Source organism: Oncorhynchus nerka, linkage group LG7 (genome assembly GCF_034236695.1).
Source record: "Oncorhynchus nerka isolate Pitt River linkage group LG7, Oner_Uvic_2.0, whole genome shotgun sequence".
Classification (NCBI taxonomy): Eukaryota; Metazoa; Chordata; class Actinopteri; order Salmoniformes; family Salmonidae; genus Oncorhynchus; species Oncorhynchus nerka.
Window position 1 is genome coordinate 97,404,463 of NC_088402.1, and position 21,992 is coordinate 97,426,454.

The 21,992-nt window shown below is 44.9% G+C and overlaps 1 protein-coding gene across 4 annotated transcripts in view; it reads right to left on the reverse strand.

Annotated features, from left to right (window-relative positions):
- The window catches only part of LOC115124018 (neural cell adhesion molecule L1.1-like), a 123,697-nt gene that overhangs the window by 17,983 nt on the left and 83,722 nt on the right, over positions 1-21,992 (reverse strand). For all 4 annotated transcript variants that reach the window (XM_065021027.1, XM_065021028.1, XM_065021026.1 and 1 more), the window contains 3 exons: positions 16,495-16,689; positions 14,482-14,552; positions 13,933-14,152 (listed from right to left, as the gene is read on the reverse strand). In XM_065021027.1, coding sequence (XP_064877099.1) covers positions 13,933-14,152; positions 14,482-14,552; positions 16,495-16,689 — 486 coding nt within the window. The remainder of the gene's footprint in view (positions 1-13,932; positions 14,153-14,481; positions 14,553-16,494; positions 16,690-21,992) is intronic.

Sequence of the window (21,992 nt, forward strand, 5' to 3'; positions counted from 1 at the left end):
CACAGTGAGAGACAGGGGAGAGACACAGCGAGAGACAGGGGAGAGACACAGTGAGAGACACAGTGAGAGACAGGGGAGAGACACAGTGAGAGACAGGGGAGAGACACAGTGAGAGACAGGGGAGAGACACAGCGAGAGACAGGGGAGAGACACAGTGAGAGACACAGCGAGAGACAGGGGAGAGACACAGTGAGAGACAGGGGAGAGACACAGCGAGAGACAGGGGAGAGACAGGGGAGAGACAGGGGAGAGACACAGCGAGAGACACAGCGAGAGACACAGCGAGAGACAGGGGAGAGACAGGGGAGAGACAGGGGAGAGACAGGGGAGAGACACAGCGAGAGACAGGGGAGAGACAGGGGAGAGACAGGGGAGAGACACAGTGAGAGACACAGTGAGAGACACAGTGAGAGACACAGTGAGAGACAGGGGAGAGACAGGGGAGAGACACAGCGAGAGACAGGGGAGAGACAGGGGAGAGACAGGGGAGAGACAGGGGAGAGACACAGTGAGAGACACAGTGAGAGACAGGGGAGAGACAGGGGAGAGACACAGCGAGAGACAGGGGAGAGACAGGGGAGAGACAGGGGAGAGACAGGGGAGAAACAGGAGAGAGACAGGGGAGAGACACAGTGAGAGACACAGCGAGAGACAGGGGAGAGACACAGTGAGAGACAGGGGAGAGACAGGGGAGAGACAGGGGAGAGACACAGTGAGAGACAGGGGAGAGACAGGGGAGAGACACAGTGAGAGACACAGTGAGAGACAGGGGAGAGACACAGCGAGAGACAGGGGAGAGACAGGGGAGAGACAGGGGAGAGACACAGTGAGAGACACAGTGAGAGACACAGTGAGAGACACAGTGAGAGACACAGCGAGAGACAGGGGAGAGACAGGGGAGAGACAGGGGAGAGACAGGGGAGAGACAGGGGAGAAACAGGAGAGAGACAGGGGAGAGACACAGTGAGAGACACAGCGAGAGACAGGGGAGAGACACAGTGAGAGACAGGGGAGAGACAGGGGAGAGACAGGGGAGAGACAGGGGAGAGACACAGTGAGAGACAGGGGAGGGACAGGGGAGAGACACAGTGAGAGACACAGTGAGAGACAGGGGAGAGACACAACGAGAGACAGGGGAGAGACACAGTGAGAGACACAGTGAGAGAAAGGGGAGAGAGACAGTGAGAGACAGGGGAGAGACACAGTGAGAGACAGGGGAGAGACACAGTGAGAGACAGGGGAGAGACACAGTGAGAGACACAGTGAGAGACACAGTGAGAGACAGGGGAGAGACACAGTGAGAGACAGGGGAGAGACACAGTGAGAGACAGGGGAGAGACACAGTGAGAGACACAGTGAGAGACACAGTGAGAGACAGGGGAGAGACACAGTGAGAGACAGGGGAGAGACACAGTGAGAGACACAGTGAGAGACAGGGGAGAGACACAGTGAGAGACACAGTGAGAGACACAGTGAGAGACACAGTGAGAGACAGGGGAGAGACACAGTGAGAGACAGGGGAGAGACACAGTGAGAGACAGGGGAGAGACACAGCGAGAGACAGGGGAGAGACACAGTGAGAGACACAGTGAGAGACACAGTGAGAGACAGGGGAGAGACACAGCGAGAGACAGGGGAGAGACACAGTGAGAGACACAGTGAGAGACAGGGGAGAGACACAGTGAGAGACAGGGGAGAGACACAGTGAGAGACAGGGGAGAGACACAGCGAGAGACAGGGGAGAGACACAGTGAGAGACACAGCGAGAGACAGGGGAGAGACACAGTGAGAGACAGGGGAGAGACACAGCGAGAGACAGGGGAGAGACAGGGGAGAGACAGGGGAGAGACAGGGGAGAGACACAGCGAGAGACACAGCGAGAGACACAGCGAGAGACAGGGGAGAGACAGGGGAGAGACAGGGGAGAGACAGGGGAGAGACACAGCGAGAGACAGGGGAGAGACAGGGGAGAGACAGGGGAGAGACACAGTGAGAGACACAGTGAGAGACACAGTGAGAGACACAGTGAGAGACAGGGGAGAGACAGGGGAGAGACACAGCGAGAGACAGGGGGAGAGACAGGGGAGAGACAGGGAGAGACAGGGGAGAGACACAGTGAGAGACACAGTGAGAGACAGGGGAGAGACAGGGGAGAGACACAGCGAGAGACAGGGGAGAGACAGGGGAGAGACAGGGGAGAGACAGGGGAGAAACAGGAGAGAGACAGGGAGAGACACAGTGAGAGACACAGTGAGCGAGAGACAGGGAGAGACACAGTGAGAGACAGGGGAGAGACAGGGGAGAGACAGGGAGAGACACAGTGAGAGACAGGGGAGAGACAGGGGAGAGACACAGTGAGAGACACAGTGAGAGACAGGGAGAGACAGGGGAGAGACACAGCGAGAGACAGGGGAGAGACAGGGAGAGACAGGGGAGAGACACAGTGAGAGACACAGTGAGAGACACAGTGAGAGACACACAGAGACAGGGGAGACAGGGAGAGACAGGGGAGAGACAGGGGAGACACAGGGAGAGAGACAGGAGAGAAAGAAACAGGGAGAGACAGGGGAGAGACACAGTGAGAGACACAGCGAGAGACAGGGGAGAGACACAGTGAGAGACAGGGGAGAGACAGGGGAGAGACAGGGAGAGACAGGGGAGAGACACAGTGAGAGACAGGGGAGGGACAGGGGAGAGACACAGTGAGAGACACAGTGAGAGACAGGGGAGAGACACAACGAGAGACAGGGGAGAGACACAGTGAGAGACAGGGGAGAGACAGGGGAGAGACAGGGGAGAGAAAGGGGAGAGACAGGGGAGAGACACAGCGAGAGACACAGTGAGAGACAGGAGAGAGACAGGGGAGAGACAGGGGAGAGACACAGCGAGAGACAGGGGAGAGACAGGGGAGAGACAGGGGAGAGACACAGTGAGAGACACTGTGAGAGACACAGTGAGAGACAGGGGAGAGACAGGGGAGAGACACAGCGAGAGACAGGGGAGAGACAGGGGAGAGACAGGGGAGAGACACAGTGAGAGACACAGTGAGAGACACAGTGAGAGACACAGCGAGAGACAGGGGAGAGACAGGGGAGAGACAGGAGAGAGACAGGGGAGAGACACAGTGAGAGACACAGCGAGAGACAGGGGAGAGACACAGTGAGAGACAGGGGAGAGACAGGGGAGAGACAGGGGAGAGACAGGGGAGAGACAGGGGAGAGACACAGTGAGAGACAGGGGAGAGACAGGGGAGAGACAGGGGAGAGACACAGTGAGAGACAGGGGAGAGACACAGTTAGAGACAGGGGAGAGACAGGGGAGAGACAGGGGAGAGACAGGGGAGAGACACAGCGAGAGACACAGTGAGAGACAGGGGAGAGACAGGGGAGAGACACAGTGAGAGACAGGGGAGAGACAGGGGAGAGACAGGGGAGAGACACAGCGAGAGACAGGGGAGAGACAGGGGAGAGACAGGGGAGAGACACAGTGAGAGACAGGGGAGAGACACAGCGAGAGACAGGGGAGAGACAGGGGAGAGACAGGGGAGAGACACAGCGAGAGACAGAGGAGAGACAGGGGAGAGACAGGGGAGAGACACAGTGAGAGACACAGGAGAGACAGGGGAGAGACAGCGAGAGACACAGCGAGAGACACAGTGAGAGACAGGGGAGAGACAGCGAGAGACACAGTGAGAGACACAGCGAGAGACAGGGGAGAGACAGGGGAGAGGCAGGGGAGAGACACAGCGAGAGACACAGCGAGAGACAGGGGAGAGACAGCGAGAGATACAGTGAGAGACACAGCGAGAGACAGGGGAGAGACAGGGGAGAGACAGGGGAGAGACACAGCGAGAGACAGAGGAGAGACACAGCGAGAGACAGAGGAGAGACAGGGGAGAGACAGCGAGAGACACAGTGAGAGACACAGTGAGAGACAGGGGAGAGACACAGTGAGAGACAGGGGAGAGACACAGTGAGAGACAGGGGAGAGACACAGCGAGAGACAGGGGAGAGACACAGTGAGAGACACAGCGAGAGACAGGGGAGAGACACAGTGAGAGACAGGGGAGAGACACAGCGAGAGACAGGGAGAGACAGGGGAGAGACAGGGGAGAGACAGGGGAGAGACACAGCGAGAGACAGGGGAGAGACAGGGGAGAGACAGGGGAGAGACAGGGGAGAGACAGGGGAGAGACAGGGGAGAGACACAGTGAGAGACACAGTGAGAGACACAGTGAGAGACACAGTGAGAGACAGGGGAGAGACAGGGGAGAGACAGGGGAGAGACACAGCGAGAGACACAGTGAGAGACAGGGGAGAGACAGGGGAGAGACAGGGGAGAGACACAGCGAGAGACAGGGGAGAGACAGGGGAGAGACAGGGGAGAGACAGGGGAGAGACACAGCGAGAGACAGGGAGACACAGAGACAGGGGAGAGACACAGTGAGAGACAGGGAGAGAGACAGGGCGAGACACAGACAGGAGAGAGGGGAGAGGAGAGACACAGTGAGAGACAGGGAGAGACAGGGGAGAGACAGAGGAGAGACACAGCGAGAGACAGGGGAGAGACACAGTGAGAGACAGAGGAGAGACAGGGGAGAGACACAGCGAGAGACAGGGGAGAGACACAGGGAGAGACAGAGGAGAGACAGGGGAGAGACACAGCGAGAGACAGGGGAGAGACAGGGGAGAGACAGAGGAGAGACACAGCGAGAGACAGGGGAGAGACAGGGGAGAGACACAGTGAGAGACAGGGGAGAGACAGGGGAGAGACAGAGGAGAGACACAGCGAGAGACAGGGGAGAGACACAGTGAGAGACAGAGGAGAGACACAGTGAGAGACACAGCGAGAGACAGGGGAGAGACACAGTGAGAGACAGGGGAGAGACAGGGGAGAGACACAGTGAGAGACAGGGGAGAGACACAGTGAGAGACAGAGGAGAGACACAGTGAGAGACACAGCGAGAGACAGGGGAGAGACACAGTGAGAGACAGGGGAGAGACAGGGGAGAGACACAGTGAGAGACAGGGGAGAGATACAGTGAGAGACAGGGGAGAGACACAGCGAGAGACACAGTGAGAGACAGGGGAGAGACACAGTGAGAGACACAGTGAGAGACAGGGGAGAGACAGGGGAGAGACACAGTGAGAGACACAGTGAGAGACACAGTGAGAGACAGGGGAGAGACAGGGGAGAGACAGGGGAGAGACACAGTGAGAGACACAGTGAGAGACACAGTGAGAGACAGGGGAGTGACAGGGGAGAGACAGGGGAGAGACAGGGGAGAGACAGGGGAGAGACACAGCGAGAGACAGGGGAGAGACAGGGGAGAGACAGGGGAGAGACAGGGGAGAGACACAGTGAGAGACAGGGGAGAGACAGGGGAGAGACACAGCGAGAGACAGGGGAGAGACAGGGGAGAGACAGGGGAGAGACACAGTGAGAGACAGGGGAGAGACACAGCGAGAGACAGGGGAGAGACAGGGGAGAGACACAGTGAGAGACAGGGGAGAGACAGGGGAGAGACAGAGGAGAGACAGGGGAGAGACAGGGGAGAGACACAGCGAGAGACAGAGGAGAGACAGGGGAGAGACACAGCGAGAGACAGGGGAGAGACAGGGGAGAGACAGAGGAGAGACACAGCGAGAGACAGGGGAGAGACAGGGGAGAGACACAGTGAGAGACAGGGGAGAGACAGGGGAGAGACAGAGGAGAGACACAGCGAGAGACAGGGTAGAGACACAGTGAGAGACAGAGGAGAGACACAGTGAGAGACAGGGGAGAGACAGGGGAGAGACACAGCGAGAGACAGGGGAGAGACAGGGGAGAGACACAGTGAGAGACAGGGGAGAGACACAGCGAGAGACAGGGGAGAGACAGGGGAGAGACACAGTGAGAGACAGGGGAGAGACAGGGGAGAGACAGAGGAGAGACACAGCGAGAGACAGGGGAGAGACACAGTGAGAGACAGAGGAGAGACAGGGGAGAGACAGAGGAGAGACAGGGGAGAGACAGGGGAGAGACACAGCGAGAGACAGAGGAGAGACAGGGGAGAGACACAGCGAGAGACAGGGGAGAGACACAGTGAGAGACAGGGGAGGGACAGAGGAGAGACACAGCGAGAGACAGGGGAGAGACACAGTGAGAGACAGAGGAGAGACACAGTGAGAGACAGGGGAGAGACAGGGGAGAGACACAGTGAGAGACAGGGGAGAGATACAGTGAGAGACAGGGGAGAGACACAGCGAGAGTCACAGTGAGAGACAGGGGAGAGACACAGTGAGAGACACAGCGAGAGACAGGGGAGAGACAGGGGAGAGACACAGTGAGAGACACAGTGAGAGACACAGTGAGAGACAGGGGAGAGACAGGGGAGAGACAGGGGAGAGACAGGGGAGAGACACAGTGAGAGACACAGTGAGAGACACAGTGAGAGACAGGGGAGTGACAGGGGAGAGACAGGGGAGAGACAGGGGAGAGACACAGTGAGAGACACAGTGAGAGACACAGTGAGAGACACAGTGAGAGACAGGGGAGAGACAGGGGAGAGACAGGGGAGAGACACAGCGAGAGACAGGGGAGAGACAGGGGAGAGACAGGGGAGAGACACAGTGAGAGACAGGGGAGAGACAGGGGAGAGACAGGGGAGAGACACAGTGAGAGACACAGCGAGAGACACAGTGAGAGACAGGGGAGAGACAGGGGAGAGACACAGCGAGAGACAGGGGAGAGACAGGGGAGAGACACAGCGAGAGACAGGGGAGAGACACAGCGAGAGACAGGGGAGAGACAGGGGAGAGACACAGCGAGAGACAGGGGAGAGACAGGGGAGAGACAGGGGAGAGACAGGGGAGAGACACAGCGAGAGACAGGGGAGAGACACAGCGAGAGACAGGGGGGAGACAGGGGAGAGACACAGCGAGAGACAGGGGAGAGACAGGGGAGAGACAGGGGAGAGACACAGGGAGAGACACAGGAGAGACAGGAGAGAGACAGCGAGAGACACAGTGAGAGACACAGGAGAGACAGGGGAGAGACAGGGGAGAGACACAGTGAGAGACAGGGGAGAGACAGGGGAGAGACAGGGGAGAGACACAGCGAGAGACACAGGAGAGACAGGGGAGAGACACAGTGAGAGACAGGGGAGAGACAGGGGAGAGACAGGGGAGAGACACAGTGAGAGACACAGTGAGAGACACAGTGAGAGACAGGGGAGAGACAGGGGAGAGACACAGCGAGAGACAGGGGAGACACAGCGAGATACAGGGGAGAGACAGGGGAGAGACACAGCGAGAGACACAGCGAGAGACAGGGGAGAGACACAGCGAGAGACACAGTGAGAGACAGGGGAGAGACACAGTGAGAGACAGGGGAGAGATAGAGGGCATCCTTGTCTAATGCCCCGTCTCACCCAGACTGGCCTACTGAGCCTCCCTCCCACCTTGACCATACAACAGCTTCACACATGTCAACAAACTCTTCCCAAACCCAAACCCAGATAATACATTCAACAGATACTCCACTCAGATGGTCTACTCTATCAAAAGCCTTCTCTTGATCTAAAGAGACATTAGAACCTCCACTCAGATGGTCTACTCTATCAAAAGCCTTCTCTTGATCTAAAGAGACATTAGAACCTCCACTCAGATGGTCTACTCTATCAAAAGCCTTCTCTTGATCTAAAGAGACATTAGAACCTCCACTCAGATGGTCTACTCTATCAAAAGCCTTCTCTTGATCTAAAGAGACATTAGAACCTCCACTCAGATGGTCTACTCTATCAAAAGCCTTCTCTTGATCTAAAGAGACATTAGAACCTCCACTCAGATGGTCTACTCTATCAAAAGCCTTCTCTTGATCTAAAGAGACATTAGAACCTCTCGACAAGTTCAACATGTCCCTAATTAAGAACAAGTTGTCCGTGATTGAGCGTCCCGGTACACAATATGTCTGGTCCTTGTGTATTATAGAGTCCAGATGGGACTTCAGTCTGTTAGAGAGGACTACAAATATCTTGTAGTCCGCACAGAGTAATGCCACAGGCCTCCAGTTCTTAAGTTCACACAAGTCCCCTTTTTTGGGCAGGAGAGTCAGAGCCGCCCGACGGCAGCTCATCTCCTACCTCGACGCATTCACGCAACACGCAAAAGAAATCCTGTTCAATTATTCCCCAGAATTTTTTTTAAAACTCCACTGGGAGTCCATCGACCCCCGGTGCACGACCAGAGGAATGTCCATTTCATCCCTCTGTGCTAGAGAGAGCTTAGGGAGTCCTGCGAACAAGACTTGAGAACACACACTTCTGCCCTATACAACTCAGTATAGGGGTCACCCTCCCATCAGACAGCCCCATCTCCCCCATCACAGAGGTCACCCTCCCATCAGACAGCCCCATCTCCCCCACCACAGAGGTCACCCTCCCATCAGACAGCCACATCTCCCCACCACAGAGGTCACCCTCCCATCAGACAGCCCCATCTCCCCCACCACAGAGGTCACCCTCCCATCAGACAGCCACATCTCCCCACCACAGAGGTCACCCCCCATCAGACAGCCACATCTCCCCACCACAGAGGTTACCACAGAGGTCACCCTCCCATCAGACAGCCACATCTCCCCACCACAGGGGTCACCACAGAGGTCACCCTCCCATCAGACAGCCACATCTCCACCCACCACAGAGGTCACCACAGAGGTCACCCGCCCATCAGACAGCCACATCTCCACCCACCACAGAGGTCACCACAGAGGTCACCTGCCCATCAGACAGCCACATCTCCCCCACCACAGAGGTCACCCGCCCATCAGACAGCCACATCTCCACCCACCACAGAGGTCACCACAGAGGTCACCCGCCCATCAGACAGCCACATCTCCCCCACCACAGAGGTCACCTGACCATTAGACAGCCGCATCTCCCCCACCACAGAGGTCACCCGCCCATCAGACAGCCCCATCTCCCCACCACAGAGGTCACCCGCCCATCAGACAGCCGTAGACAATGCCATACCCTTGGCTTCACCGCTCTGTCTATCCAAACCAAAGAAGAAGGAGCTGGGAGCATTCATCTCCCCACCACAGAAGTCACCCGCCCATCAGACAGCCGTAGACAATGCCATACCCTTGGCTTCACCGCTCTGTCTATCCAAACCAAAGAAGAAGGAGCTGGGAGCATTCATCTCCCCACCACAGAAGTCACCCGCCCATCAGACAGCCGTAGACAATGCCATACCCTTGGCTTCACCGCTCTGTCTATCCAAACCAAAGAAGGAGGAGCTGGGAGCATCCATCTCCTTGATCATGGAGAACCTAGCTCTTACAAGTGTTCCCTTTGCTTTCATCTGGAAAAAACTGCCCAGGTCCCTACGTAATTCAGCTAAATTAGCCTGGAGGCCTATATTGCCTTGCCCCACCATCTCTACCTCCATCTCACTAATACTACGCTCTAGTTCCCACAATACTCTCCTAGCCTCTGAGGATGAGAGAGCTGTGTACTGTTGATAGAAAGGCCGAATTTGGACTTTCCCCACATCCCACCATTGACTCAGAGACTCATACTCCTCTCTTCTCTGCACCCACCTTTCCCAAAAGGTCTGGAAACCTGAGCAAAAAGTGGCATCTTGTAAGAGCTTTACATTGAACTTCCAATAAGATGCCTGCCGGAGCCCTGGTGAAATAGACAGCCGAGCCATGGTTATGTGATGATCCGAAAACCCCACTGGGAGAATGGTAGCGCCCAGCAGCCTATTGCTCCGATTCCTAGACACCCCACTGGGAGAATGGTAGCGCCCAGCAGCCTATTGCTCCGATTCCTAGACACCCCACTGGGAGAATGGTAGCACCCAGCAGCCTATTGCTCCGATTCCTAGACATGTAAAACCGAACAAGTCGGGCTGCACTCACCCTAGCCCCAAAGACCTTCACCCATGTCTACTGTCTGGTGTTGGGCTGCACTCACCCTAGCCCCAAAGACCTTCACCCATGTCTACTGTCTGGTGTTGGGCTGCACTCACCCTAGCCCCAAAGACCTTCACCCATGTCTACTGTCTGGTGTTGGGCTGCACTCACCCTAGCCCTAAACACCTTCACCCATGTCTACTGTCTGGTGTTGGGCTGCACTCACCCTAGCCCCAAAGACCTTCACCCATGTCTACTGTCTGGTGTTGGGCTGCACTCACCCTAGCCCCAAAGACCTTCACCCATGTCTACTGTCTGGTGTTGGGCTGCACTCACCCTAGCCCTAAACACCTTCACCCATGTCTACTGTCTGGTGTTGGGCTGCACTCACCCTAGCCCCAAAGACCTTCACCCATGTCTACTGTCTGGTGTTGGGCTGCACTCACCCTAGCCCCAAAGACCTTCACCCATGTCTACTGTCTGGTGTTGGGCTGCACTCACCCTAGCCCCAAAAACCTTCACCCATGTATACTGTCTGGTGTTTGGATGTTTAGTTCTCCAAACATCCACTAGGTCGAACTGATTAATGATGTCCCTTAACACCTGCACTAAGATCTGTCCCATGGCTCAACACACAGACAGCCCCGGTGCTAAAAGGACTGCCACCCCTGCACTAAGATTTGTCCCATGGATCAACACACTTGCCCCTTTCCACCAGAGCCCCCAATCGACTTCATTCACCACATCACTATGCGTCTCCTGCAGAAACAACACCTGTACATTTGTTTGTTTTACATATTCACCCAACACACTCCTCTTTCCCGCATCTCTGGTGCCATTTATATTGAGCGAGCCTACCCGAAGAGTCTCCATAAGAAGTGGGAGAAAAGCCAGCAGAGAAAGAGACCAATAACCCAGCCTCATCTACCCCACCATCTCTATTCTGACTAGACCCAGCCTCATGAACATCACCATCTCTAGCCTGACTAGACCCAGCTTCATCTACACCACCATTCATAGCCTGACTATACCCAGCCTCATCAACACCACCTTCCCTGGCATGACTAGGCCCAGCCTTACCTAAACCACCATCTCTAGCCTGACTAGACCTAGCCTCTGCTACACCACCATTCATAGCCTGACTAGACCCAGCCTCATCTAAACCACCTTCCCTGGCATGACTAGGCCCAGCCTCATCTACACCACCATCTCTAGCCTGACTAGACCCAGCCTCAGCTACCCCACCATCTCTAGCCTGACTAGGCCCAGCCTCATCTACACCACCATCTCTAGCCTGACTAGACCCAGCCTCCGCTACACCACCATCTCTAGCCTGACTAGACCCAGCCTCAGCTACCCCACCATCTCTAGCCTGACTAGGCCCAGCCTCATCTACACCACCATCTCTAGCCTGATTAGACCCAGTCTCTGCTACACCACCATCTCTAGCCTGACTATTCCCAGCCTCATCTACACCACCTTCCCTGGCATGACTAGGCCCAGCCTCACCTACACCACCATCTCTAGCCTGACTAGACCCAGCCTCTGCTACACCACCATTCATAGCCTGACTATACCCAGCCTCATCTAAACCACCTTCCCTGGCATGACTAGGCCCAGCCTCATCTACACCACCATCTCTAGCCTGACTAGACCCAGCCTCCGCTACCCCACCATCCATAGCCTGACTAGACCCAGCCTCAGCTACCCCACCATCTCTAGCCTGACTAGGCCCAGCCTCATCTACACCACCATCTCTAGCCTGATTAGACCCAGCCTCTGCTACACCACCATCTCTAGACTGACTATTCCCAGCCTCATCTACACCACCTTCCCTGGCATGACTAGGCCCAGCCTCACCTACAGCACCATCTCTAGCCTGACTAGACCCAGCCTCCGCTACCCCACCATCCATAGCCTGACTAGTCCCAGCCTCCGCTACCCCACCATCTTTAGCCTGACTAGGCCCAGCCTCATCTACACCACCATCTCTAGCCTGACTAGACCCAGCCTCCACTACCCCACCATCCATAGCCTGACTAGACCCAGCCTCAGCTACCCCACCATCTCTAGCCTGACTAGGCCCAGCCTCATCTACACCACCATCTCTAGCCTGACTAGACCCAACCTCCGCTACCCCACCATCTCTAGCCTGACTAGACCCAGTCTCATCTACACCCCCATCTGTAGCCTGACTAGACCCAGCCTCATCAACACCACCATCTCTAGCCTGACTATACCCAGCCTCATCTACACCACCATCTCTAGCCTGACTAGACCCAGCCTCAGCTACCCCACCATCTCTAGCCTGACTAGACCCAGCCTCATCTACACCACCATCTCTAGCCTGACTATACCCAGCCTCATCTACACCACCATCTCTAGCCTGACTAGACCCAGCCTCAGCTACCCCACCATCTCTAGCCTGACTAGACCCAGCCTCATCTACACCCCCATCTGTAGCCTGACTAGACCCAGCCTCATCTAAACCACCTTCCCTGGCATGACTAGACCCAGCCTCATCAACACCACCATTCATAGCCTGACTATACCCAGCATCATCTACACCACCATCTCTAGCCTGACTAGGCCCAGTCTCATCTACACCACCTTCGCTGGCATGACTAGGCCCAGCCTCATCTACACCACCATCTCTAGCCTGACTAGGCCCAGCCTCATCTACACCACCTTCCCTGGCATGACTAGGCCCAGTCTCATCTACACCACCTTCCCTGGCATGACTAGGCCCAGCCTCATCTACACCACCTTCCCTGGCATGACTAGGCCCAGCCTCATCTACACCACCTTCCCTGGCATGACTAGGCCCAGCCTCATCTACACCACCTTCCCTGGCATGACTAGGCTCAGCTTCTGCTGTCTACATCTCCTTACCCCCTGCACTTTGACCTTGATTTCCCCCACTGGCGCTTATACCCTCACCTTGTCTACGGCCTTTATGTGGCACGCAGAGCTCTTATGCCCCAAATCCCCACACTCAAAACACCGTAGACTATCTGTGCTGGCAAACCCTGCATAGAGCTCTTCCACGTGCCTCACTTTGAAATGACATAAACACTTGCCTCCTGAATGAAACAACGTGCTTAACGGCATCTGCCTGAAAGTAATACCAAAATGTACGCTTGCTTTATTGACTTCCAAAAAAGCATTTGATTCTATTTGGCATGCAGGACTGTTCTACAAAGTTATTGAAAGTGCTGTAGGGGGTAAAACACATGACAGAATTAAATCAATGTATACTGGCAATACGTGCAGCATTAAAATTGGCAAGAAAATAACAGAATTCTTTAACCAGGGGCGGGGCCTTCGTCAGGGTTGCATTCTGAGGCCTGCACTCTTCAATATGGGGCGGCAGGGTAGCCTAGTGGTTAGAGCATTGGACTAGTAACCGAAAGGTTGCAAGTTCAAACCCCCGAGCTGACAAGGTATCTGTCGTTCTGCCCCTGAACAGGCAGTTAACCCCACTGTTCCCAGGCCGTCATTGAAAATAAGAATTTGTTCTTAACTGACTTGCCTAGTAAAATAAAGGAAAAATAAAAAAAATATTTACATCAACGAATCTCCACAATTCAGTTTGGCTAAAACTAATTAAATGTGTCATTTAACCAATTGCACTTTATGCCAGGGAGGTATGGGGTCCACTTGCAAAACAAGATTTCACCCAGTGAGACAAACACCCCATTGAAACCCTGCATGCAGAGTTCTGTAAGATTCTCCTACATGTCCAGAGGAAAACTACAAACAATGCACGCAGTGCAGAATTAGGCCAATATCCACTAATAATACAAACTCAAAAATTCAGCATTACGTTTTAGAAACCTCTAAAATGTAATAGAAACGTTTTAGAAACCTATAGATATAAATTACACAAGAATTATACATGTATTTATTTTTTGTATTGTTTTGTATTCATTAAACCCGACTGTGTGTGAGTGTGTGTACATACAGTCCTCTCCAGAGAGAGTGTGTGAGTGTATGAGTGTGTGAGTGTGGGTGTTTGTGAGTGTGAGTACATACAGTCCTCTCCAGAGTGTCCTATAACGGGAACAGGATGCGGCCCCTCTCCCAGAGAGTTGACAGCCTGGACCTTCATCTCATAACTAGAGAACGCTCTGGTTCCGTTCACCAGGTAGGGAGGATGTGGAACATGGGTATGGCTCCAGTGATGCTCCTGAACCTGTCGCCATGACACCTTATACTGGAACCCCGACCCGTTGTACAAACGACGGTCAATCTCCTACACACACACACACACACACACACACACACACACACACACACACACACACACACACACACACACACACACACACAAGCAAGTTATATAGACGTACGTTTTTGACACACGCATGCACACGGACACAGAGAGAGAGACAGACAATGACACACACACACACACACACACGCACGCACACACACATACACACCACAAAATATTCACAACACACACATCACACTCATACCACAGACACACAATTCACACATTACACAAAAACGACACACTCACACACAAACACACACACACACACACAGATAGACAGACAGAAACAAGAGCATGTTGTGTACCTCCCACATGATGACCAGTGTTCCTGGTTCTGTAGACTCACTACGCACATTTAGAGGGTAACTTTCAGGAACTAGAGAGAGAGGGGGAGAGGGGGAGAGAGAGAGTTACAACAACAGATTAATGTATTCAGAGAGAGAGAGTTATAACACCAACAGACTGAAGTAACCCGCCTCAACCAATGTGGTACAGATCTACTATTTTTTTACACTTTAGAACCGGAACCCCCATCAGCTGCTAGCCAGCTAACTAGTTACTAGCTAGTAGTCAGATAGCCAACGCTAGCGGTCATCACCGTTAACTTGGACATCAGCCAGCCTCAGCCCGGTCAACTCCTGCCAGTCAGCACATCAACCCAGAGCATATTGGACTGCTTTTTCTCTACCACGTCTCCGAATTCCTGCTGCAAGCTCTGAACCTTTACACCAGATCATCACAGCTAGCTAGCTGCTATCAGAGTGGCTACTCCTGGCTAACGTCTCTGTCCCGAAGCAAGCACCAGTTAGCCTGGAGCTAGCCTCGAGCTAGGCCCATTTCCCGGCTAGCTGAAGAGGTCCATCAGCCAATTATTGGGCTACAATACCTATTTTGCCAAATGGCCTGGACCCTTTTTACACGGAGCCCCGCCGATCCATCATGACTGGACTACCGACATAATCTGCCCAAGGGGGTTTTTCAACTGGCTCCTCCGTCGCGACGTCCCCTGAATGTCCATCTGCTAGCCTGCTAGCCGCGGCCCACTAGTTGTCTAGAGCATATTGGACTGTTAGCTGAAGAGGCCCATCGGACAAATTCTTTGGCCACTATACCTATTTTACCAATTGGCCTGAACCCTTTTACCACACGGAGCCCTGCTGATCCATGATGACTGGTCTGTCGACGTAACAGCACGAGGGGGCTACAACTGACTTCTTCCGTTGCGACGTCCCTCTAAGGCCCTTCTCCTAGCCTGCTATCCCCGGCCCGCTAGCTGTCTGAATCGAGTTGTCTCCGGCTCGAGCCAATCACTGGACCCCTATGATCACTCGGCTACGCATACCTCTCCCTCATGTCGATATGCCTTGTCCATTGCTGTTTTGGTTAGTGATTATTGACTTATTTCACTGTAGAGCCTCCAGCCCTGCTCAATACGCCTTAGCTACCCCTTTAGTTCCACCTCCGACACATCACCAGGTTTAAATTATGTTTCTAGAGACAATATCTCTTTCATCCTACCATACCTTTGTCTGTACATTATGCCTTGAATTTATTCCTTGCCAAGAAATCTGCTCCTTTTACTCTCTGTTCCAAACGTACTGGACGGCCAGTTATTATTACGCTCTCTTTTGTTGACTTCTGGAACCGCAAAAGCCTTGGTTTCATGCATGTTAACATTAGAAGCCTCCTCCCTAAATGTGTTTTATTCACTGCTTTAGCACACTCTGCCAACCCGGATGTCCTAGCAGTGTCTGAATCCTGGTTTAGGAATACCAACAAAACCCCTGAAATTCCCATCCCTAACTATAACATTTGCGACAAGATAGAACTGCCAAAGGGGGAGGAGTTAGCCTGCAGAGTTCTGTCATTCTATCCAGGTCTGTGCCCAAACAATTTCAGCTTCTACTTTTAAAAATCCACCTTTTCAGAAACAAGTCTGTCACGTAAGGTAAGGTCTACTACACCCGTTGTATTCAGCATTTCATGGTAAGGTCTACAGCTGTTGTATTCAGCATTTCACTGTAAGGTCTACAGCTGTTGTATTCAGCATTTCACGGTAAGGTCTACAGCTGTTGTATTAAGCATTTCATGGTAAGGTCTACAGCTGTTGTATTCAGCATTTCATGGTAAGGTCTACAGCTGTTGTATTCAGCATTTCATGGTAAGGTCTACAGCTGTTGTATTCAGCATTTCATGGTAAGGTCTACAGCTGTTGTATTCAGCATTTCATGGTAAGGTCTACAGCTGTTGTATTCAGCATTTGACAAATATCATTTGATTTGATTTGACCGGCGTCTCTGCGTGTGTGTGTGTCAAACCTGTGGGTAGGGTGCTGTAGGCCTCAGAGATTTCTGACGGGTCGCTCCTCCCCAGTCTGTTGACCCCGCTGACCCGGAAGCGGTAGGTGGAGTACGGGAGGAGGTGTAACTCCAGATGATTGACATCCCCAGTCACACGGTGTGACTCCCACTTCCCCTCAGGATGTTTCTCCTCCTTTACCTCCACCACAAACTCTACAGACAAATAAACAGTCAAATATGTGTTTACAGGAACAATTCAGTCAATTCAGGAAGTCACCAGAATTCCAAATACATTTACATTGAGCTGACTAGATGCTTTTATCCAGTGTGACTGACAGTCTTTAATATTTTAACCAGTGTGACTGAGAGTCTTTAATATTTTATCCAGTGTGACTGAGAGTCTTTAATATTTGTATCCAGTGTGACTGACAGTCTTTAATATTTTATCCAGTGTGACTGAGAGTCTTTAATATTTTAACCAGTGTGACTGACAGTCTTTAATACTTCTCTGAAAGATGAAATCTCAGATCCTCTGATACTCTGACAGGAATACAGATGTATAGTAAATACATATAGTAAATACATAGTAAATACATAGTAAATATATATAGTAAATATATATAGTAAATACATATAGTAAATACATATAGTAAATACATATAGTAAATACATAGTAAATACATATAGTAAATACATAGTAAATATATATAGTAAATACATATAGTAAATATATATAGTAAATACATATAGTAAATACATAGTAAATACATAGTAAATACATAGTAAATACATATAGTAAATACATAGTAAATATATATAGTAAATATATATAGTAAATATATATAGTAAATACATAGTAAATACATAGTAAATACATAGTAAATATATATAGTAAATATATATAGTAAATATATATAGTAAATACATATAGTAAATACATATAGTAAATACATATAGTAAATACGTATAGTAAATACATAGTAAATACATATAGTAAATACATATAGTAAATACATAGTAAATACATAGTAAATACATAGTAAATATATATAGTAAATATATATAGTAAATACATATAGTAAATACATATAGTAAATACATATAGTAAATACATAGTAAATACATATAGTAAATACATAGTAAATACATAGTAAATATAGTAAATACATAGTAAATATATATAGTAAATATATATAGTAAATACATAGTAAATACATATAGTAAATACATATAGTAAATACATATAGTAAATACATAGTAAATACATATAGTAAATACATATAGTAAATACATATAGTAAATATATATAGTAAATACATATAGTAAATACATAGTAAATACATAGTAAATACATAGTAAATATATATAGTAAATATATATAGTAAATACATAGTAAATACATATAGTAAATACATATAGTAAATACATATAGTAAATACATAGTAAATACATATAGTAAATACATATAGTAAATACATATAGTAAATATATATAGTAAATACATATAGTAAATACATAGTAAATACATAGTAAATACATAGTAAATATATATAGTAAATATATATAGTAAATACATAGTAAATACATATAGTAAATACATATAGTAAATACATATAGTAAATACATAGTAAATACATATAGTAAATACATATAGTAAATACATATAGTAAATATATATAGTAAATACATATAGTAAATACATAGTAAATACATAGTAAATACATAGTAAATATATATAGTAAATATATATAGTAAATACATAGTAAATACATATAGTAAATACATATAGTAAATATATATAGTAAATACATATAGTAAATACATAGTAAATAAGTATAGTAAATACATATAGTAAATACATATAGTAAATACATATAGTAAATACATAGTAAATACATATAGTAAATACATAGTAAATACATAGTAAATACATATAGTAAATACATAGTAAATACATATAGTAAATACATAGTAAATACATATAGTAAATAAGTATAGTAAATACATATAGTAAATACATATAGTAAATACATAGTAAATACATAGTAAATAAGTATAGTAAATACATATAGTAAATAAGTATAGTAAATACATATAGTAAATACATATAGTAAATACATAGTAAATACATATAGTAAATACATAGTAAATACATATAGTAAATACATAGTAAATACATATAGTAAATACATAGTAAATACATATAGTAAATACATATAGTAAATATATATAGTAAATACATATAGTAAATATATATAGTAAATACATAGTAAATACATATAGTAAATATATATAGTAAATACATAGTAAATACATATAGTAAATATATATAGTAAATACATAGTAAATACATAGTAAATAAGTATAGTAAATACATATAGTAAATAAGTATAGTAAATATATATAGTAAATATATATAGTAAATACATATAGTAAATATATATAGTAAATACATAGTAAATACATATAGTAAATATATATAGTAAATACATAGTAAATACATAGTAAATAAGTATAGTAAATACATATAGTAAATAAGTATAGTAAATACATATAGTAAATACATATAGTAAATACATAGTAAATACATATAGTAAATACATAGTAAATACATAGTAAATACATAGTAAATACATAGTAAATACATATAGTAAATACATATAGTAAATACATAGTAAATACATAGTAAATACATATAGTAAATACATAGTAAATACATATAGTAAATACATATAGTAAATATATATAGTAAATACATATAGTAAATACATAGTAAATAAGTATAGTAAATACATATAGTAAATACATATAGTAAATACATATAGTAAATACATAGTAAATACATATAGTAAATACATATAGTAAATATATATAGTAAATATATATAGTAAATACATAGTAAATACATATAGTAAATACATATAGTAAATATATATAGTAAATACATATAGTAAATACATAGTAAATACGTATAGTAAATACATATAGTAAATACATATAGTAAATACATAGTAAATACATATAGTAAATAAATAGTAAATACATAGTAAATACATATAGTAAATACATATAGTAAATACATAGTAAATACATATAGTAAATACATAGTAAATACATATAGTAAATAAGTATAGTAAATACATATAGTAAATACATAGTAAATACATAGTAAATAAGTATAGTAAATACATATAGTAAATACATATAGTAAATACATAGTAAATACATATAGTAAATACATAGTAAATACATATAGTAAATACATAGTAAATACATAGTAAATACATAGTAAATACATATAGTAAATACATAGTAAATACATAGTAAATACATAGTAAATACATATAGTAAATACATAGTAAATACATAGTAAATACATATAGTAAATACATATAGTAAATACATATAGTAAATACATAGTAAATACATAGTAAATACATAGTAAATACATATAGTAAATACATAGTAAATACATATAGTAAATACATAGTAAATACATAGTAAATACATATAGTAAATACATAGTAAATACATATAGTAAATACATATAGTAAATACATAGTAAATACATAGTAAATACATAGTAAATACATATAGTAAATACATAGTAAATACATATAGTAAATACATAGTAAATACATATAGTAAATACATAGTAAATACATATAGTAAATATATATAGTAAATACATATAGTAAATACATAGTAAATACATATAGTAAATACATAGTAAATACATATAGTAAATACATAGTAAATACATATAGTAAATACATAGTAAATACATAGTAAATACATATAGTAAATACATATAGTAAATACATATTGTAAATACATAGTAAATACATATAGTAAATACATAGTAAATACATAGTAAATACATATAGTAAATACATAGTAAATACATATAGTAAATACATAGTAAATACATAGTAAATACATATAGTAAATACATATAGTAAATACATAGTAAATACATAGTAAATACACGTAGTAAATACGTATAGTAAATACATAGTAAATACATATAGTAAATAAGTATAGTAAATAAGTATAGTAAATACATATAGTAAATAAGTATAGTAAATACATAGTAAATACATATAGTAAATACATATAGTAAATACATAGTAAATACATAGTAAATACATAGTAAATACATATAGTAAATACATATAGTAAATACATATAGTAAATACATATAGTAAATACATAGTAAATATATAGTAAATACATAGTAAATACATATAGTAAATACATAGTAAATACATAGTAAATACATATAGTAAATACATATAGTAAATATATATAGTAAATAAGTATAGTAAATACACATAGTAAATACGTATAGTAAATAAGTATAGTAAATACACATAGTAAATACGTATAGTAAATACATATAGTAAATACATAGTAAATACATATAGTAAATACATAGTAAATACATATAGTAAATACGTATAGTAAATACATATAGTAAATACATAGTAAATACATATAGTAAATACATATAGTAAATACATATAGTAAATACATAGTAAATACATAGTAAATACATATAGTAAATACATATAGTAAATATATATAGTAAATACATAGTAAATACATATAGTAAATACGTATAGTAAATACATATAGTAAATATATAGTAAATACATAGTAAATACATAGTAAATATATATAGTAAATACATATAGTAAATACATATAGTAAATATAGTAAATATATATAGTAAATACATAGTAAATACATAGTAAATATATATAGTAAATATACATAGTAAATACATATAGTAAATATATAGTAAATACATAGTAAATACATATAGTAAATATAGTAAATATATATAGTAAATACATAGTAAATACATATAGTAAATACATAGTAAATACGTATAGTAAATATAGTAAATACATATAGTAAATACATATAGTAAATACATATAGTAAATACGTATAGTAAATACATAGTAAATACATATAGTAAATACATAGTAAATATATATAGTAAATACATATAGTAAATACATAGTAAATACATATAGTAAATACGTATAGTAAATACATATAGTAAATACATATAGTAAATACATAGTAAATACATATAGTAAATACATAGTAAATACATATAGTAAATACATATAGTAAATATATAGTAAATACATATAGTAAATATATATAGTAAATATATAGTAAATACATAGTAAATACATAGTAAATACGTATAGTAAATATAGTAAATACATATAGTAAATACATATAGTAAATACATATAGTAAATACATATAGTAAATATATAGTAAATACATATAGTAAATATATAGTAAATATATATAGTAAATACATATAGTAAATACATATAGTAAATACATAGTAAATACATATAGTAAATACGTATAGTAAATATAGTAAATACATATAGTAAATACATATAGTAAATACATATAGTAAATACATATAGTAAATATATAGTAAATACATATAGTAAATATATAGTAAATATATATAGTAAATACA